The sequence below is a fragment of the Megalops cyprinoides genome, chromosome 6 (genome assembly GCF_013368585.1).
Source record: "Megalops cyprinoides isolate fMegCyp1 chromosome 6, fMegCyp1.pri, whole genome shotgun sequence".
Taxonomy (NCBI): domain Eukaryota; kingdom Metazoa; phylum Chordata; class Actinopteri; order Elopiformes; family Megalopidae; genus Megalops; species Megalops cyprinoides.
The window spans coordinates 30,200,161-30,219,861 of record NC_050588.1 but is presented as its reverse complement, the minus strand read 5'-3'; the positions used below and the strand labels follow the sequence as shown (position 1 = coordinate 30,219,861).

The 19,701-nt window shown below is 38.7% G+C and overlaps 1 protein-coding gene across 3 annotated transcripts in view; it reads left to right on the top strand.

Annotated features, from left to right (window-relative positions):
• Positions 1-12,875, top strand: part of slc6a6b (solute carrier family 6 member 6b) — a 28,576-nt gene extending 15,701 nt beyond the window's left edge. For all 3 annotated transcript variants that reach the window (XM_036530859.1, XM_036530856.1, XM_036530858.1), the window contains exons 7-14: positions 543-646; positions 779-903; positions 2,906-3,018; positions 7,912-8,049; positions 8,978-9,080; positions 9,808-9,908; positions 11,073-11,243; positions 11,441-12,875. In XM_036530859.1, the coding sequence (XP_036386752.1) occupies positions 543-646; positions 779-903; positions 2,906-3,018; positions 7,912-8,049; positions 8,978-9,080; positions 9,808-9,908; positions 11,073-11,243; positions 11,441-11,596 (1,011 nt within the window). In that variant the 3' untranslated portion in view covers positions 11,597-12,875. The remainder of the gene's footprint in view (positions 1-542; positions 647-778; positions 904-2,905; positions 3,019-7,911; positions 8,050-8,977; positions 9,081-9,807; positions 9,909-11,072; positions 11,244-11,440) is intronic.
• Positions 12,876-19,701: the final 6,826 nt, after the last annotated feature.

Here is a 19,701-nt window from a genome sequence, read left to right as displayed (position 1 = left end):
GCCTCGGCAGTAGTGACTCATTATACAACAATCCAGAGGGAGTGTACACAGACGGTAAACACAAGACTTAATGGGACTTTTTAGGCCTTGGAAAAAGACTTGGCTGACTCTTATGAAATGATACAATCTGTTCCAAGCTTGTGGGGCCAAATAAGTAAAGTTTTGTCTGTCTGCCTCCAGTCCCAAGTGATCAATGTGTCAAGGGGGTGGAATTAAGACGTTTTATCCAGCCAGCCAACTTGTTATAAAACTGTAAATACAGAAAACAAGCACAACTCTGATGATTGCTGTTGTTAGATAGCTGCACTGTTATTTCCCTCTCTCCACACTCTTTTGAGTTTCTAAGAGCACTATTTTGATAGACTGACACACTGCTGGTCAGGTGGCATGCACTTGACCAGAGAAAATGCATGGAAGATAGTTTTACTTTAATCTGATCTAACCATGAATGTACCACAAAGCATTTCAAGGAAAAGAGAAGTCATTCAGCCTATGTCTTTCTATAAACTAAATCTGTTTTCATTTTTTCACCCTACCCCTAGGTTTGGATAGATGCGGGCACTCAGATTTTCTTCTCATATGCAATCTGTCTGGGGGCAATGACATCACTGGGGAGCTACAACAAGTACAAATACAACTGCTACAGGTGAGCTCCCAAGCTGCGGGGAAGGGCGGTGAGGGATTAGTGCAGTAAAAAAGAAAGTTGGGTTAAAAAAAAGTGGGGACCTAGGTTCCATTTGTGTTAATTAACAAACTCCATGACATATGTGTGACATAGGGACTGTTTGCTGCTGGGAGGCCTGAACAGCGGTACCAGTTTTGTGTCTGGCTTCGCAATATTTTCCGTCCTGGGCTTCATGGCACAAGAGCAAGGGGTGGACATTGCCGATGTGGCAGAGTCAGGTACGAGGGTAAAAGTAGCAGTGATGGTGGGCGCTGCTACTTAAACAAAAAAAGAGTCTGGTCAATCCAATATCTAGAAAAAAGATAAAACCCAGAAAAGAAAAAAAAAAAAACAACGAAATAAGAAAACTTACGGAAAGTTTAAAAAAAAAAAAAAAAGACGACACTGAAATGTTGACGTTTCGGCAATCCAACACTCCTTGATAAGAATAAAGAATTTAATTCAGTGAAACATTTGCACGTCCGTCAGGCTCCAGAGGAGAGCGGAATTCATTCTGGTTGGACTTGTCAAAATAAACTATTTTAAAGCTACTGTATCAAGAGAACGTGCAAGGAAACGCTGGAAAGATTAACTTTTCTGTTACTGGAGCATGTCCAGAAAGCTAGTGGCGAAGTGTCAACTATGAGAAAGCATCGGTTTCTTTTTCCTCGTTTTCTCTTGATTCAAAAGTGCTGCTCAGATCTGTTGCAACTGAAACAAGTGGTCTTGTGCCAGGTTAAACAAAAAAAAAGAAGAACTTGCTGAGGTTCTTTTGCTTTATCGAGTACTGGGCTGTTATCACCCGCATCTACGGCATTTTTCAAAAGCTGTTAGTAACAAATGACCGATGCCCGTGGCGGATTCTATTGGTGCTCTCTCTCCCCCCTTGTTACTTTATGTGGACATTAAGCAAGATGCATCTTCATTCAGCATGCTCCCTCAATTGCAAGTCTTGTAATTGTTTTATTTTCTATCTATGTGTCAACTTGGCCAAAGGAGGAAAATGTTTCAGTGTGGTGATTTTTTTTTTCCAGGAAAGTATTTCAGAGAAGTGTAATAAAAACAGCTATTTCTGTTTATGGTAGACACTTCTTCTTACAAGGAGAATAAGGATGGGTTTATCACTGTTGTTAAATTACGATCCTGTTTCACTGGCTCCCTTTTTCAGTGTTTAGTTTCTCTGTAATGCTGTATTTGCCTCTAAGGAGACTACTGTATATAGTGCATTGTTCTGCATTAGTCCTCCCATCAGTATGTTCTTTTGGGGGCAAGGAAAGGTGTGCAGGGATGGATTCATAGCTCCATTTGTATGCATATTGATGTTATTTGGGGACACAGAGAAGTGAATTAATCGATAGAGCATAGATACTGTAACTATATTACAGAGGTCTCCTTAGAGAGCTTAATGTAAATCCAAGCTGGGTACAAATATTAAAACTAAACCAGGTTAAGGTAAGCAGTGAAAAGGTTATTGAAAAGTTACGCTGGCTGGGGAAAAAGAAAAGTTTGTCTCGTCTTAACTGCAACAGCTTGACCCCGATGTGCACTTTGGAAGTTATTGTGGATCTAAGCATCAACGGCTCTACAGTTTGCTAGTTCTGGTGTGTTTGTTTGAATGCTCTGTCATTTTCCGCAGCTAAATGATCTGCTGTGTTTGCTGTTGTTTTGTTTTTTAACTTCTATTGAACAGGTTATCCAATGCCGCGATTGCAAGATGTTGCAATATTGTAAAGACGAGAGGAGGCCATTAGTATGTTGCCCCCCCCTCTGTCATTGTGATATTCTTCTACCTAGTTGTCAGGAGCACAAGGCAGTAATTTATCACAAAGAATCTTACGTGTATATGTATATATGTATATGTGTGTATATATATATATATATATTTATATACATATATGTATTTTTACGTGAATTTTGTATAATTCTACGAATTCATTACGAAAATGCTTAAACGTACGTTTAAATATGACTTTTTTTAGAGCGATAGGTTTTCAGTGTACGTTTACCGTGCTGTGAGGAATAATGAGATTTGGGGAAAAAAATGCATCAGACTGATGTGCCTCGCTTAAGCGCATACAGAAGTAGGCAGATCTGCTTGACTTTTTATACTGTTAGAATCTGGTCTGTGCTGCTGTTGCTCAGGCGTGGTGTTGTGGCACAGATCAGATTAAACGCATGACTGTTTTAATAATTGTCTTCTCTCCACTTCCCCTCCCCCCTCTCTTTCTTCTACCCCTTTAGGTCCTGGCTTGGCCTTCATTGCCTACCCTAAAGCTGTGTCCATGATGCCGCTGCCTACATTCTGGGCCATTCTGTTTTTCATCATGCTTCTGCTCTTGGGTCTCGACAGTCAGGTCAGAGCCTTCTATGGTATACACTTACATGCATATGTGTGGGCAGGAGAATCTCTTCCTTTGTTTTGTGGCAACCCATTCAGTAGTTTAGGAACTACTCTACATCCTATCACACATACTAATGAAGTAAGGAGTTGTTTTAAAGATCAGTGGACATAAAAAAAAAAATCAAAATCTCATGGACACATCCCGTGAATCACTAATAAAATCAGTACTGAAATCTGACATAGATGAGAACACATTTGTTCATATTAACATTTTACTTAAGTAAACACAACAGTAAATATCACTTTTATGTTCTGTTTACTGTTAGGGCATTAGACTGTGATAATAATGTGTAATGGACTTTTTTTGCCCACAAATCATGACAGGTGCTATTTATTAAACTTGACACATAGAACCTGTTCTAAGAATAAAGATGAGATACAAAGAAAAGGGAATGAAATTGCAATTTAAGAAAAAGATACCAGTATGTTGGCAAATTCTCAGGGATGTGTCAATTGGGTTCACTAACTATCAGATTTCTCAGTCCTTGTGAAATTGTACACTCTGCTAAATCAGTCATCCTCAGTACTGTCTGGATGCAGGGGCTCAGCTCGGGGGGTTCAAGTAGTTGAGTGAACCTGGGTTCAGAAGTACATAAAGAAGTCAATAAGACTTACCCAGACTGTATTTGGCTGTATTAAAATCCATTGTGAGAAGAATCACACTTTTTTGGCAAGCTATAGCTAACTGTCAAACAATCAGATACCTTAGCTGGGAATCTGCATCCAGTTAATACAACTGAGAGGAGATACACAGATTAACAAACAATATTTGATATTGCTAGTTAGCAACAATATTGCTGTAACTGTGTGATAGTAGTCATTTACTGTAATAAATGGTATGAACAGTATTGACGCTCTTAACTTTCTGCTGAATAACCATAATTCCCATGCATTGACTTTAGCAAACTATGTAGCTGCTTAGTGAATGGTAACTGCATAGCAATTGCTTAGCAATGGTAATTGCTTAGCTATTTACCACATTAGCTAGTAAGGCAGTAGAAAGATTATGCGTCTGCCAGTTAACTTTCTGTTTTACAGTTCTCAAGTATTGCAGATGTTTTGACTCATACCTTGTGGGCTAAATTAAGTTTAGTTATCTAGCTCACTACTGGTCCAAGCACCTTTTTGGCATCTGGTGGACTTATTAAACTTTCATTAGTTGCTTGCTTGATTAGGTGACAGATTTCCTCTTTGACATTTTTTCCACCCATTGAAGTTCTATCAGTACAAATTACATACAATTAATTTTTAAAAGTTCAGAAATCACCAACGTTTTCAACATATGCATTATTAATGCACTAAGTTGCACTACACTAGATATGGTCCTAAATCTTGGAATTTTGGTAAGTGAAACCTAGACTTTGTACTACAGCATTCTGTGGTCCTATGGCTCTATGGTCTGTGGTCTGCAGCATTCTATGGTCATCTGAATAAGACACGGTAATTTAATTATATATAGAATGGAGTTCAAGACAGTGTTTACTAGGGATGTAATGATATATCGAATTTCGCGATATCACAATAAAAAATGTCTCGATACTGCTGTGGGACTGTGATGAAATCTTCCAGGATATTACATAGTTATTTCGCTAGTATAGCTGTGTTCTACTATCTCTCCTTGTCGAAAATTGTATCGTTTTTGTTTTGCAGTTGTACCAGGGGCGGTTTGTTCCTTAGGGCAGTCGGGCGACGTACCACCAAAGGGGGAAAGGGAGGGAGCTTTTCTATCACATTCTACCACAGTGTTACGCTAGCTGTGACTGTTCTAGACAGTTTGGCCTGCCTCTGAATATCAAAGTCCAGTCAGCATCGAGTCATGTTCCTTTCGGGCGATTTCAGTCTGGTTGAAAATCGCTCGGATTGCTTTGATAGACTCTCATGTTAAGGCATTTTTTTTCGAACTGCAGGCACTGCAATGCAATCTGTATGGGTTCTGGGTGGGCTTGCATTAATGTGCTTTCGTCATATGTAACCTGGTGTAGGGATCGCCGGGGCAGCCACCGATCTTGTCACATTCACGGTCAACATGGCTAATGTTACCTCAACTCAGAGCAACTCGATCGTGTCATTAAGAGAAATACTGTTCAGTCATTGTAGTAATCAGGATACATTGGCAACTGAAGAATTAGGACCACCCAGACCAAATTTAAACATGAAGCAAGTATCTACAAAGGGGGGGAAATCGTATAACCAGGAATTTTCGTGGAGCTGGTATGAGCGGAAAACGTGGCTAGAAGGCTGCGAAGTAGCTAACGTTTTGTTTGCAATGTGACAATGTCTAGTTAGCTAGCTGTTTTGAACGGGTCACCTTAGCCATGATCGCAACAATTTCCCCCCTGAGAGATTTGGCAGGAGCCGCTACTGAATTGTACATACATAGTTTAATCATTCAATGCCAAAGACAATTTATGCCAATTTTTGTACATGCTTAGGGCATGACTGACTACTTTTATTTTGTTTTATTAAAGAAGGAAAGCAGAAGCACTTTAAGTTAGAAGGAAAACAAATTTTATACGAATAAAAAATGCTGATTTATTATTAAATAAAAGACATTTCAAGTCATCATTTTTTAGTTTTTTTAATATCGCAATAAATATCGTATCGTATCGTGGACATTTTATCGTGGTATTATCGTACCGTGAGTGGTTGGTATCGTTACATCCCTAGTGTTTACTATCTTGAACTCCCCTTGAGGGCACCACCAAAAGTGCTATTGGCTTTGCACGTGAAGGGACAAAGTCAGTTAAAAGGTTTTGGAATGAACACATCCTGGTTAGGCTTGCCTGGACCTCATCACCAAGTATATACCCTAGCACAGTGGTTCTCCACCGGTGTGCCGCAAGGCAAAGTGAAGTGTGCCGTGGAATTTTGAGGAACCCAATGCGTTGTGTGTGTGACATTCTTCATAACTGATAACCAAATTTAAGTTGGTGTACCTTGATGTTCTGGTTTGACCTTTGATGTGCCTTAGCCCCAGAAAGGTTGAAAACCTCTGCCTTAGGAGATCACTTTAGGATACAAATTATTGTGGTCACCTTTATTTGGTGTATGTTAAGATTTTGTTCTGGACCTTACATTCAAAAATACTAACACACAGGTGCACTTGCACACCTTTTGGCTGAAGGGAACAATCCCTAAAGAAATGCTGAAGCATTATTTAACTGAGAATCATGCAGAAATCTTCCTTTCTATTTATTTTCTACGCATACTGCAAACAGCACATTAAAGTGCTCTAATGACAAGATTAAATTAGCCACAAATATTACAGCCTAAATACTTCACTCAGTGCTTTGTACAAAGATGTTTCTAAACATTTAAGGACATGGAGTCCATGAGCAATATTAGTAACTGTGTAACACAACAGAGTAGGAGAAACAGTTATCTCACAGAACCATGTGATTAACAGCATTCCAAAGATTTTTCATCAAGTATCTAGGGAATTTAAATAAGCTGAAAAAGAAAAAAATATGTACACAGCAGGATACTGTATTCCTGTAGTAGGGATATGTTGATGCATACAGACTCAAAAATTAGTGAAGTATGAAAGATTTAGGTCTTCATTTAGGCCATTGCAGTGAATTGTTTTTAAGACTAAAAATCCACCTTCTTTCCTGTTGTAATAGTCTTTCCTCTAAATGTGTTTGCCTGCAGGTCAGTGTAATTTTAACAGTGCCACAAAAATAGACATCAGACGCCTGATTATTGTCATCAAGTCTTTTAACAGGACATTTGGTGTTGCCTTTAAGAATTTCACTTCTGCTTTTATTTATGTGTGAGCCACAAACTGGTTTAGCCAATATATTATGATACAATAATGAATATAAATGACAATAATAATGCAATAATGGAGGCTATCAGCTGTGTTGGAGCTCTGAATAGTAGTGAGCACTTGAGCTGTTCAATGTGATTTTTGCAAAATGCTAAAGGACGTTCCTTTGCAGTATTACCCAGCAGAAGTACTTTCTTAGTAATATCCAGGCTTTTCCTTTCTTTTTACTGCAGGATATGGTATTTGTGTCATAGTAATGCACTGGGGGGGATATATGACTTACATAAGGCATGATGGTTTCTGGTGTCTTGATTGTTGAGTTTCCTTTCATTACCCAGTAATCTTTGCTTGCAAATAAATCACTTTGCTTGGAACAAGCAACTCTTCAAGTTGTTATTTTTATCGGTATAAAGCATGAAGCATAAAATTCTTGTCAGATTTCATATGCAGACTATAAAGCTACCATGGGGTAAAGACTGTAGAATATACATTCCAGCATTCCCAGCTGTTTGCTAGAAACCAGAGAACAGGCAGCCAAGTTTAGTCCTGACTTCTTCACCAGAGAACAAATTTTTATTTGCACACAAACAGATTCATAATTTACTGAGCTGTGCTTTTAAAACTGTTTTGGAACGGCATCAGACAAAGACTGCTATATTGTGTAATGTTGGTGGTTTAGTTCATTTGCCAACAACCTCAGCTGACAATCAGTCTTCAGGCTGCTGACTTAGTACATATACAGACATGTTTGCATTGTTCAGGGACCACATTCAAAACTGAAAACAAAGCACTGTTGCCTAAGAAACTATTGCAAGGTTTCATTTCATGTGCATAAAGAGAAGTCCATGACTTGCAGTGAAACTCCCCCTCCAAATACACAGTCCTTTGAACCAGAGCAGCTTTGATAGGTGCGGCCCATCACACACAAACGACTGTGAATACAGGATTTTCCAATGCATTTGGACTCCCTTTAAAGTGCCATATATAAATGAGTGTATATATGGTTTCTTGTTTTATTGTAGAGCATTATGTCATTTGCAGCCACCTGACTCTTTACTTGCCCCTGTGTTTCTGCAGTTTGTCGAAGTGGAAGGACAGATCACATCCCTGGTTGATCTGTATCCATCCTTCCTAAGGAAGGGTTATCGGCGGGAAATCTTTATAGCTATAGTGTGTGTCGTGAGCTATCTTCTGGGACTTACCATGGTTACTAAAGTAAGTACACAAGCCACTCAATCAGTCATATCAACGTTTTGTCTTTTGTGCATCCCTCTGTAAGATGTTTGGCCCTGCAGTTAGTGAATAATAAATTCTATGTGCACAATTACAGGGAGGTACACTCATTCATATAGAGTCAAACCGACATTTTGTTATCTTAACTAAACATTAATTGCACCAAATATTAAAAATACAATTGTTCTATCACTAGTTGCACATTTTCCACCTTTTTGCTTGTGATGTTTCTGAATTTACCTTAAGAGTCATATGTAATAGAGGTTAAAGAAAAAGTTTAATGGACCTATGGCTGCTTCCATTTGACTAGTTACATACTACAGATACAATCCTAATACAAAGGAGTGTGATTCTTCACACTGCTGCTTCCTAGGGCACAGGAGAAGTGCCTCACAGTTCAGGGGGAACGAGAGTCTCCTCTCTGTTGTATGGCTCAGACAACTCCTTTATCTCTTAGTCTATTTTTATGGCTTTGCTGTTCTCATTTGGGTTCAGAGATTGCCTTAGAGTGGCAGCAGTGTTCTCATAGCTATACTTGGAGATAGAGAACAGCCTCACAATGCTTCAGGCATGTGGGCTTCTCCCCGCCCTGCTACCACAGATAGCCCCCACCTCCAAGCCTCCAGGAATGGCACACTGGGAATGCCATTTTGCGGTTTGCTCACAGGGGCCGTTTTTTTCCATGACATCACGCCTCCCGTTGCTTCACTTTATGAATACTCTGTTCTTGAACAGCTGATGGGTCTGTTCTGCTCGCAAATGAAAAGAAAAGTCCCCCGCCCTCCCCCGCTCATCAAGGTCTCCTACTATGTCCCCCAGTGTCTAAGCCTGTACATAATATGCATCGATGCATGGAATTCTTTCATGTGGCCAAGAAAACACTAACTTCTACTGTTTTCTCCTCCTCCAGGGTGGCATGTATGTGTTTCAACTCTTTGACTACTATGCAGCCAGTGGTGTGTGCCTTTTGTGGGTTGCATTCTTTGAATGTATTGCTGTAGCCTGGGTTTATGGTGAGTACCATTAAAGAATAGAATATTTTTATAGATGTATGTGCTATATCAGATCTGCTGTAGCCTCTCCTATAAATGTTCATTTGAAACCACACATGAACACTACACCTACTCTTCCTAACACCTGAATTTTACAATGCTTTTTTAAATCATCTTCTCAGTAAAGTATGAGTGAAGCAACCCATTCATCACATTATCGTCATGTCCTGATCCCATTCCTGGAAATGTTTTTGCGGAAACTCATATAGAACATGAAAGGGCATGTTGCTACCCACAAGTCCTAACAAGGTGTCTACATTTTTTTACTGCAGGCGGAGGTTTTGTAATCTCTTTCAACAATAAAATGTTGTGATAGGGCGTTTTCCTTTGATAAATGGAAAAACTAAGATGCCCTCCAGTTGTATCCAGTGCAGTTTTGCCTTACTTTGATTGTCATGCCAACTCCTACATACATTATATAATCGCACTTTTAACAGACCATCATTGCAAAACTGACATTGCTGTTTCACATGGTGTGTGACAGATTGCAGTTTCTCTGTACTGGCATTCATCTCAGTCTTACTTCTGTTCAAACACTTCATTACTGAAACACTATAAAATATGACGTTGGCGACCAATGCACAGTAGCATAGTAGAGCTGTTTTTTAATTCACTTGAATGTCTTTACTTCACTTGAATATCTTGTGATGGTCAGAATTAAATCTTAAGCCTTTTCCCCCATAATTAGGCGTTGATAATTTCTATGATGCGATTGAAGACATGATTGGCTACAGACCAAATCCCTGGATGAAATGGAGCTGGACTGTAATCACGCCTGTCCTTTGTATGGTGAGTCTTCCCCATCAGTCTTGCTGGTCCCCCATTTTAAAAAGAGTAACTTTCCATTCAAACTCACCCTGCCTGTGAAGAGAACTGTCCAAATTCATTTGTAATTCACCTTTTTTTTTTTAACTTGTCATTCTGTCTGCATCACTCATAAATGAGAGTGTCTCTGTATCCACCTCCCCACCCCACTCCATTCTCAATAAACCCATCATCGGGTTCTGCTGTGTTGGATTTGATGTGAAAATCCAGTACTTCAGTCTGCACAAAACTCCACTCCAGATGGAATGACCATCTGCCTGGTAGTGGCAAAGTGAGTGGAGGGGAGATGCTGGATTTGTTACCATGGCAAAAGGGCGTGGGTTGCAGGAGGAACCGAGTTAATCAATGAGAGCAGTGAGAATTTTCTTAAACGCCTTTAGTGTTTTAATGGCCAAAACCTACTGTTGTTTTAGCCTCTAAAAAAGATTCCACTGTTCTCTCTGGTGGATAAAACTGTGCAATAGAGATATTTGGAAAATGTAGTGGTTTAAACCAGAGTAATCCTCTTTTGCCCTCTTAACTTAATAGGCAGGAAGCCTGGCTTCTGCTTCTTTAGTGCTTTTGTTACTTTAGCTTCATAGAGATCTATACTGTGAACAATTATTGGTGTTTGCTGTACCTCCAGTTACATACTTTAATTAATATCTGAATTTTGCTTTGGACTTATATTTTTTTCAAATCTGCCTTCTGTCCTTCAAAATGAATAGTGAATGATTGGTGACATACTGTATGTTTCACATGTCCACTATGTTAAATTTCAGATCAGACATCATTAATTTTATAGTGCTCAGAACATGGAAGTCCCAAAAATATTTGATACTTTTTGAATGTAAAATTTATGTCAGACGGAGTTTTGACATCATATCTGGTCTTGTTGTCTAAGAGAAATGATTAATATGAATCTGAAACACTTAATCACTATGGAGCTCATACCTTCTGTGTTCTGGCTAAAGATGTCCTGTCACAGTGGTTTGACAAATTGTAATTGTGAGCGGTAGTTCAATGTAATTTCATTGTGGAATAGGTAAATACAGTGTATGCATCAGTAGCCACACAGGTGTGTCTGATCCCCTATGGCACATTGTTATCAGCCACTACAACCTCCATGTGCTGTTTCCTTTCCATCAGGGTTGCTTTATCTTCTCCTTGGTCAAATACAAACCATTGACGTACAACAAGATTTACGAGTACCCTGACTGGTCTATTGGTGTTGGCTGGACTCTTGCCCTGGCCTCCATGATTTGTATCCCCATGGTGGTGGTCATTAAGATCATACAGTCTGATGGGCCTCTGATAGAGGTAAGGACACACTTCAAACTAAACTTTGCTTTTTACCTTGTACTATATATGTTAATGCACTGCAAATCATGCATATTACAGGGTAAATAACCTCAGTGACGTAAGTTACACATTTTTCTGTTCTCCCCTTCACACATTTTTCTGTTTCTTTTTCTCCGTCCTCCCTGTCCCATCAAATTTTCTCACCCCCCCCATAGCGGATCAAGGCAGTGGCTGCTCCGGTAAGGGGGGGTGCAAGCTCTCGCCCCACAGACCACCGCCCCAAGGGCAATGAGCTGGCGTACCCTCTGGACCCCAACGGGAACAACGGCTTGATAAAGCCCACCCACACTATTGTAGAAACGATGATGTGAGCGCTCTCTATGAGAGGATTAAAATGACCTGCTTTCCATGTTATATATTCGCTAACTTTGAAATAGTCGTAGGACCAGGTTTACATTGCTACGTGTCTGCACTAGGAGTCTTCTTTTTTTTGTTTTCTACAGAGGAAGTTACATATGGTTTTTCTGTCTGTGTTTTTACTATTTTTTATTATAATATTGTTATTATTACTATTACTACTACTACTATTATTGCTGTAGCTAGAAGGAAGTTTTATCTCAGACACATAAGGCAGTATCTTAAAATAGACTGAAATGTTCTATTTTTTACTTCCTTTCTGTAGATAGTGGAATATAAGTGGTCTGTTGTTTTATTTGGGGAGGACTGAAAAACAAAAAAAGGGCCATATTTAACAGTAAGAACTAAATGTGTATCGTGTTTGAAAGTAACACTTCGATATGTGGGTGTATTCAGAAAATAAGCCCCTTCTCCTCTTCAATCATGTCTTTATGTTACTGTGGAGGTGCCCTTGTATGGTAAGGTTATTTTACTCTGTTGTTGTTGATGTTCGTTGTGAAATACAGCTGAATGTACCTCAGCCAGTGCAGATGCCAGGCCCCACGCTTCTCTGGTGCTGCTGGGGTATAGGTCTCCCTGTTATGTACTGTACAGTGACAACACCATTAGTGTAAATGCTGGCGTGAAGGACACTACTGCTTTCCATCCCAGTGCATTTGTGTTTTACTCAAACTTTTTTTGCACTCTACGCAGTGAGATACCCTGTATTTTAAGTGTTTTCCTTCTTGTACTGCTGGCTCTTAAGAGCTGTCCAGCAAATTTGAAGCACACAACAGCACACTATCGTGATACACTCTTACCATCTAGCTCTCTCCATCTGTCCACTGAATGACAGGAGAAGCTCTGGCATTATTGAGACTAATGACATCAATGCAGAACATCTCTCTCACCACAGAAATGTGAGCAGTCTAAAAGCTCATTCAATTGAATGTTCCCCTGGTAACTATTGGTCAGAATATTGGGTTTATTTTAAAATTCTAATGCAATTTACCAAATTGCTAAAATGATCATCTCCCCCTCACCTAATAACACTGTCCCAGCCCTCATATTTCAACTTCACTTTTAAATCCACTAGCTTTTTAAAAAGAGTAACATAAATGCATTTTTAATAGTTAAATGGATTGTAAAAAAACACAATAGTAAGAGCCACAGCACAATTAAATGCTTTATATACACAAGAGGCATTCTAACCAAGGAATGTGAAATTAATCTTCCCCAACTGTCATTTAAATTCCAATTCAAAAAATAGTCTCTCTTTTTCTTGGTTTTATTGTATTCAGAATATTTTATGTTTATTTTGTTTGTTTTTCAATCACATTTGCCTTTTTGTATTCAAAATGTTATAATTTACATCAGCACTCTGTCATTAAGTACCTTCAGGACATAAGACAGAGGTAGCCATTTACATTGTAACTGTTAATCAGCAAAAGCTTAAATGCAATTTGTAATGTGCAATACTTTGTAGAAAAAAAGCTATTTTAAAGGAATTTTCCTTTCTTTCTTTTCTTCTAATAGTTGGTACTTTTAAGTTTGGAATTAGAGACTAAACACAATACATTCAAGAGACACAAGACATTTTGTGTGGGGCTGATTTAATGTATTGCAAGTGTTTAGCCATAGCACAATCTAAAAAAGCTAACGAATTTAAGGAAGCATTACTTTTGTCACAATCTACACATTTATAATTTAAACAAAAAGTGTTGCATAAAAGACAGAAGTTCAGTCATTAAATTGATTGTTTTTTATGCTTTCACAGGCTAAGTGTTGAGATAGATTGAATTAGCCTCTCAATTACACAAATAATTGCTTCAGCCAAACACATGTACCATTATGCTATTAGCCAAGAGCAGATTATTACCTTCTGAACAGCTAGTTTGGTGCCTGTATGGTGCTATGTCAAAGACGTTTAATTGAAAACCAAATAAAAAGACCTCAAGGGGAGATCAAATTCACCCAAATGCAGTTAAAGGCTCCATTTTGACTACTCAGAGATTCTCCTCTTCCAGGCTGTCAGAAGTTCACACACTTTGACAGAGATGGGAAGAAAGTCAATCCTGTGTATGTTTTCGCATTTACATCTTACATACCAGCCCTTCCTTTTTTAAGAATGTAAAAGGGGAAAATGTTTTTAATTCATAAAGCAACATTTTTAAACAATTTGAAATGTTTTTATTTTTTATTTCTGAAACTAACCTGTAAACAAAAAAAGATGTATTTAAACAGGTTTTACAATATCTAAACTTTTTTTATTTCTAAATAAACATTTGTCTTCGAAAACGCCTTCATTTGTCATGTGCAGTAAAAGCATTCTCATTAAGGACTGAGCACAGAACAGCCCGTCTGCACTTAGTCTCAATCAGGGTCCAGGGTAATTTTTTTAGGCCCACTCTTTTGTAGATTTTGACAGCTCCACTTTTGAAATTTCCAGCCATGTGCTGATTGAGTAGTTGGGCAGGTGCAGTCTGCACCTCTCAGCAGTGGAAAAGCTGTGATCAGCATTCCTTTTCTCTCTACTCTGACTTCACATCAATGCTGGTTCCAAGCCAGGATATTTCTATACATGCATGACTTAAAATGCCAATCTTGTGTGGACGGTAGAGAACATTATGTACCGCCCCAGAGGTACACAGTTCGCTTTCGGTGGGTGAATGAGGCGTTGCTCGAGAGATTCTTCATGAACCTGAGCAAAACAGGAAAAGGGAGAGCTTTACCCCTGTTTCAAACCTGCCAGTGGCGTGGAAGCACATGTGCACATGTGACATCACAGCCTTGCTGTGAAAAATATACCCCAGGGATTTGGCTAGACTATGATGACCTCCAAAAACATGCACAAATATGCAACCTCCCCTCTGAATTCGGAGCAGAAAAATAGCCACTTCCTTTGCAATGCTAATGAATTTTGCCACTTCCATTCAGCACCATAGACTCTGCTTCTGAACAATTATTATAACTATTTTTTAAGTTAAAGACAGATTTCTATTAAAGCAACCACGGAGCAAAAACTCCATCCATAAATGTAAACAGCCACTTGGTGTGATGGCACATGGATGAGCTGGGAGATACAATCTAAGATGGCTCTACAGTCTGTTAAACCCTGATCCAGTGATAGGCTGTTGATGGAAAATGGAATTCTTGGAAACTGGGCGTAGCCTTGATAGTTTCCTGGCAATTATATTAGAATAGCTCACTGGAAAACTTCTGCTTTGTTAAAAATCTTTCAAATGCATCATATCACATTGCTTATGGCAAGCATGATGATTGACATCAATGAACCAGGGCTTTCAAGACTGAAGTCAGTCCTGTTATTTGGCATTCTGTCTATTATGTGGACACCTATCAAGCTGACATTTTCCATATAGCTCAGGACCCCTCTTGAAAAACAATCAAAAATAATCTCTATAAGCCACTATATGAGTTTAACTGTCACGGCTATGGAGTTAATCCATCAAAATGACAACCAGTAAATGGGCTGTAAAAGTATCTGTTTATCATGGTCAAACCCTCTGTTTGAGATACAAAAAGCTGCTACCAGCTAAATACCCTCAGAAGACAGGTAAAATTATCCCCTCTAAGCAGTCACACAATATCACACTGGCATTTTATGAAAATAAAATAAATATCCTGAAAAGGACAAATAAAAGAAAATACTACTTTTGGTATTTAAAAGTACTAAAATGTCTTATTTCTGTCTTGGAACTAGCTTGATTGGTCAATACTTGTGGAAAACCTACAGACAGTGGTGAACAAGGCAAAATGAACAATGTGTCAGTTGTGCCGGCATTGATGTGGTCAGTGGTGACATAACATGGGCTGGGCCATTGTCAATGGCGCCTAAGCTCTTTCTTGTATTGTAATACCAAATCTAACTTTTACATTACACTGTTCTCCATTTCATTGCTCTGTGCAATTATTTAATAGTTTTTGCATTTCTAGACAAAAAAAAACATATTTTAGTAACATGTATTATTTGCTTTGATAGAAGACATTTGTAATTTGACAACTTTGTGAGGGAAAAAAATAAAAATAAAAAAATGTATTAAAAACATGTTTTGTGTGAAGGGTTTTGTTTGGAAGTGCTCTGAATCCTGGAACAATGTTACTGCCTGCTTATGAGAATTTATTCAGTCGAACACATTATTTGTGTACATTATTACAGCAAGACTGAAGTTGTCTGTGCTGGACTGGAGTTAGACTGTTGCAAGACTGTTGCATGCACATCTGCATGCCTTTTCACTGTCTAGAACAGATTTTCAGTTGTGATATATCCAAACAAGATGGAAATACAGTATATCCATTACAAATTGATGTTCCTTTTTCATTATTTTTAAGTTTTAATAAGTATTAAGTTCTATTACATGACATTATCTTTTGAGAAAGGTAGACTCTCTCTATTAATCCACCGAAACAAAAACTTCAGGCATTTCCTTCACTCAGAGAGCCTGCCTGAATGATTTCTGCGCATTGTGCTTATCTTGGCTTCCTTTAGCTGCATGCTTTCACTGTCACAGAAAGGAAATGGTCTTGTGCAGGGCCCTGCTGCTTGCAGTGCCAATGCTTCAGCCCTCACTGGCCCTAAGAGGTTAAGGACGAGTTATTTCAGACAAAGCAGCAGACCTTGCAGAGGAGACCACATGATGGAAGGTGTCATAGAACTGACGCTACGGGACTTTGCAGTGACTCAGGGGAAGACAGATCTCAGAATAAAACTTCCCTTTGAGAATATGGAGCTGTTTCATTAAAAAAATTTTCCACTGCTTCCATGCCAGCTTTCTCCAAGAATCTATTTATTTTTTTACTCTTTTTTTCTGGGAAGAACTGGCATCCACTTGTTTCATCTGCACAAACAAGAAGAGCGAGTTAAATATTCACTTTTGCATTGCAATTCCTACATAGAGGGATACGGGAGTGTCTGAAGGCACTCTCCACATATGTAGATGTATTATCTATTGGCAGATTTCTGCTGTATTGTGTGAACAATGAAAAAATATTTAGGATACTGGTTTTTTCTGCCTTTCTGAGGATGACTAGGAAAAACTGCCCTTTAGCAGAACTCATCCCCTACAACTATACTGTTCAGCAGATATTCATTTCCATACAATCAAACCAAGAAAGTTGCATTTGAGGTGATTAGGGTTGTACCTTAATTTGGCTTGGAGTCCGATGAAGGGATTGCACCTGGCCACAGGCTGAGCTTGTGACCCCCATCTGAACATCATAAAAGGGGAAATGAAAGGGGGAAATTGGGTGAAGGAGGAATGCCATGAACACAGTAAGGAAGCAGTATGTGTGATTTTTATGGTTGCGGATGTTGTAGGTTTGTCTAGGTTTGGTCAACTGCATAAGGATTGTCTGAAAATTCTTGACCCAAAACTTTGCCTGGAGCTTTAACAAATCTTGTTAGGTAACCAGGCTATGAACCTCTTACTCTTCTCTGTCAGTGCTCCCTGAGGACACCGACATCATCTGTAGACCTCTGACACACAGCATCTGTTTTTCCAACTGTCAATCCATACAAAAGAAGAGGGTACCAGTGTGTGACAATGCATGTATTCATTAATGTCTGCACATTCTCTTTGGAGAATCTCCAATGATTGTAGCCTCTTGATCACATTGCAAGGGGCAAAGCTGGTCAACAAGGCACTTACGGTTGGTTTATGCCTATCATTATTGTCCATCCTCCACTTTTGTTTTATTATAGTTGAAAAAAGAAACACCCAATTTCTACAAAACAGAAATTCTACTGTGGGTCTTTAAATGTGCCACATGTCCTTGGTGTGCAAATTGGTTCTGTTGCAACATTCTTTTTTCCAATGCCCCTATTTCAGAAAGTTTCCAGCTTGGTGAGAGGAAAAACTGGAAATGTGGAAAGGTGAACGTGGACTCCACTCCAGCAGCAGGGTTCCACCGTTACCTTCCTGAACAGTGCTGCCATCTTTGCCAGGCAGAGTGGAGAGCAGTGGTGGAAAAACACAGCTTTAAGCTTATAAATAGATCCACAGCTCTCAGCAGGTGCCAAGGGGACTATGTCACTCCATGAACCACACTCACAAAAAAGAAAAGCGCTCCTGGAATTTGTGCCATGCAAAGTTATCAGGACACTTTTCGGATCATATTACAAAAAAAGGCTGTTTTAAGACTCTGAATGCACTCTGATAGCAGCCATTATGTAAAGAATGGTATAACGACATTCGAGTATGGTGCAATAGATTTTTTTTCCAGATTCAATTTGACCTTTGCACTACTTGGAAATAATTCAAGCAGTGAAAAAGTGGCAAAAATGAATTTGTACACAGGTGATGATTAGATTAATTATTTACAATTTACACTGTATCTCTAAAGAACCACCTCTTCTGTTAATTGTACTCATTGTAACCCCATCCATCTGTTGATTCCCTGCATGGCTCATTAAGAATGAATGAGCTCTTGGAACTGTGTATATAAGCATAATTGTGCATTATATGTGCAAAGAGTGATGTTTAATTCTCCTCTGTCTTTCTTGCAAGATACTTACTGAGCAGAACTCTTTATATTCATGCACTCGAGTCTCTAAAGACCATTATGCTTTGTAGGACATGTACTCATAAAATGACAAATACTGGGTACATGTTCCTATCCAAAGATTTTCACACAGATCCCAATTCTTTCTTTTCTTTAATTGGAAAAATCAACAGCTTCAGTTCTTTAATATCCCATTCATTATTTGTATACCTTTTTAAAGACAGATTCCAGGTATATTTGTTTCAGAGAAAAAACAAGCCAAACAGAAATGCGCAACACATTGCATATTTTTCTTTATTTTTCCATTTTTATAAAAAAGAATTACTTGTTACAGTCCCTTATCATTAAATGATAAATATTTACATGTGCATCCATCCAAACCTAAGTTCATGAATCCACTACTCTTTCATTAATTGTGCTTAGATACATCAAGGGAGAAAATTTCATATAAAAATACTATACAGAGAATAGATCTTTAATATTACACATTTAAAAATACACATTAATATCAATGCATACATACTTCATAATTCGAAATGCATAGGGATGGAAACATTTAAAGCCTTAAAAAGCTATGTAAAAACCATCAGAAGCACATTTTCGGCTTCCACTGAATATTGCGTATAAAACACTGCAATACCCTTCAGTGTCAAGTACAGCACATTAAGATACTTACACACAACAAGTTAGGTTTTGAATATTTTCAAAAAACTACCCAAGGTTTCAGTAAAAAAAAAAACGGCTGCTGCTTCAATATTAAAAACAGTCGCCCTCAGCATGCTACAAGACCTCAGGACCTGGCTGGATTCCACACAGTGAAATGCATGAATAAAACAAATGATTTAGGGGCAGATTCTGTAACAGTTTTCAGACGTTACATGCCAGTAAAAAAGGCATTTCTGTAGAAATGGTAGGAAGAGGACTCTGGCCAGGTTTATGTGTAAACTAAACAGAGACGTCGTTGTTCTGAACACTCTCAAAAAAAAAAAAAAAACTTCCTCAAACAATGAATGCTTTCAACTTTATTGCAAATAGATCTTGCTTGTGCTTTCCAACAAGGGAGAAACATACTGTGGGGCAGAGAAATAGTACGTCCTAATCCACAGATAATTATGTATAAAAGTGCATTGGCAAGGTCGGGGATATGCTGGGACCATAAGAAGTGCAGTGTCAAAAATAGAATTTGAGCGTGGGCAGGAATTTTCTGACCACATGAGACAAGGCCTAAAATACTCATTTTAAAAAACAAAGTCGTTTCCTTAAAAACAGCTTTTGATTCAGCTGGACTCTTTCTCCTGGAATGAGCGTATTTAAAAACAATTGTGAAAGAGAGGCCTCAGAGGACACATATCCCCTTCATCCAATCCAGCCCTAATCGCTTCCTATTATTGTGTGTGTGTGCACGTGTGTGACTTAATTTTCCTCATTGTATTTTAATGGTGCCATGGCTTGCAACACTTTACCCTGTACTGTGGAGTCTACACCTCAAACTCCAGCCACTGCATTTGGCCATAGGAGAAAAAAAAAATACATGTCGAGCATGGCAAACAGTTGCCTCTAC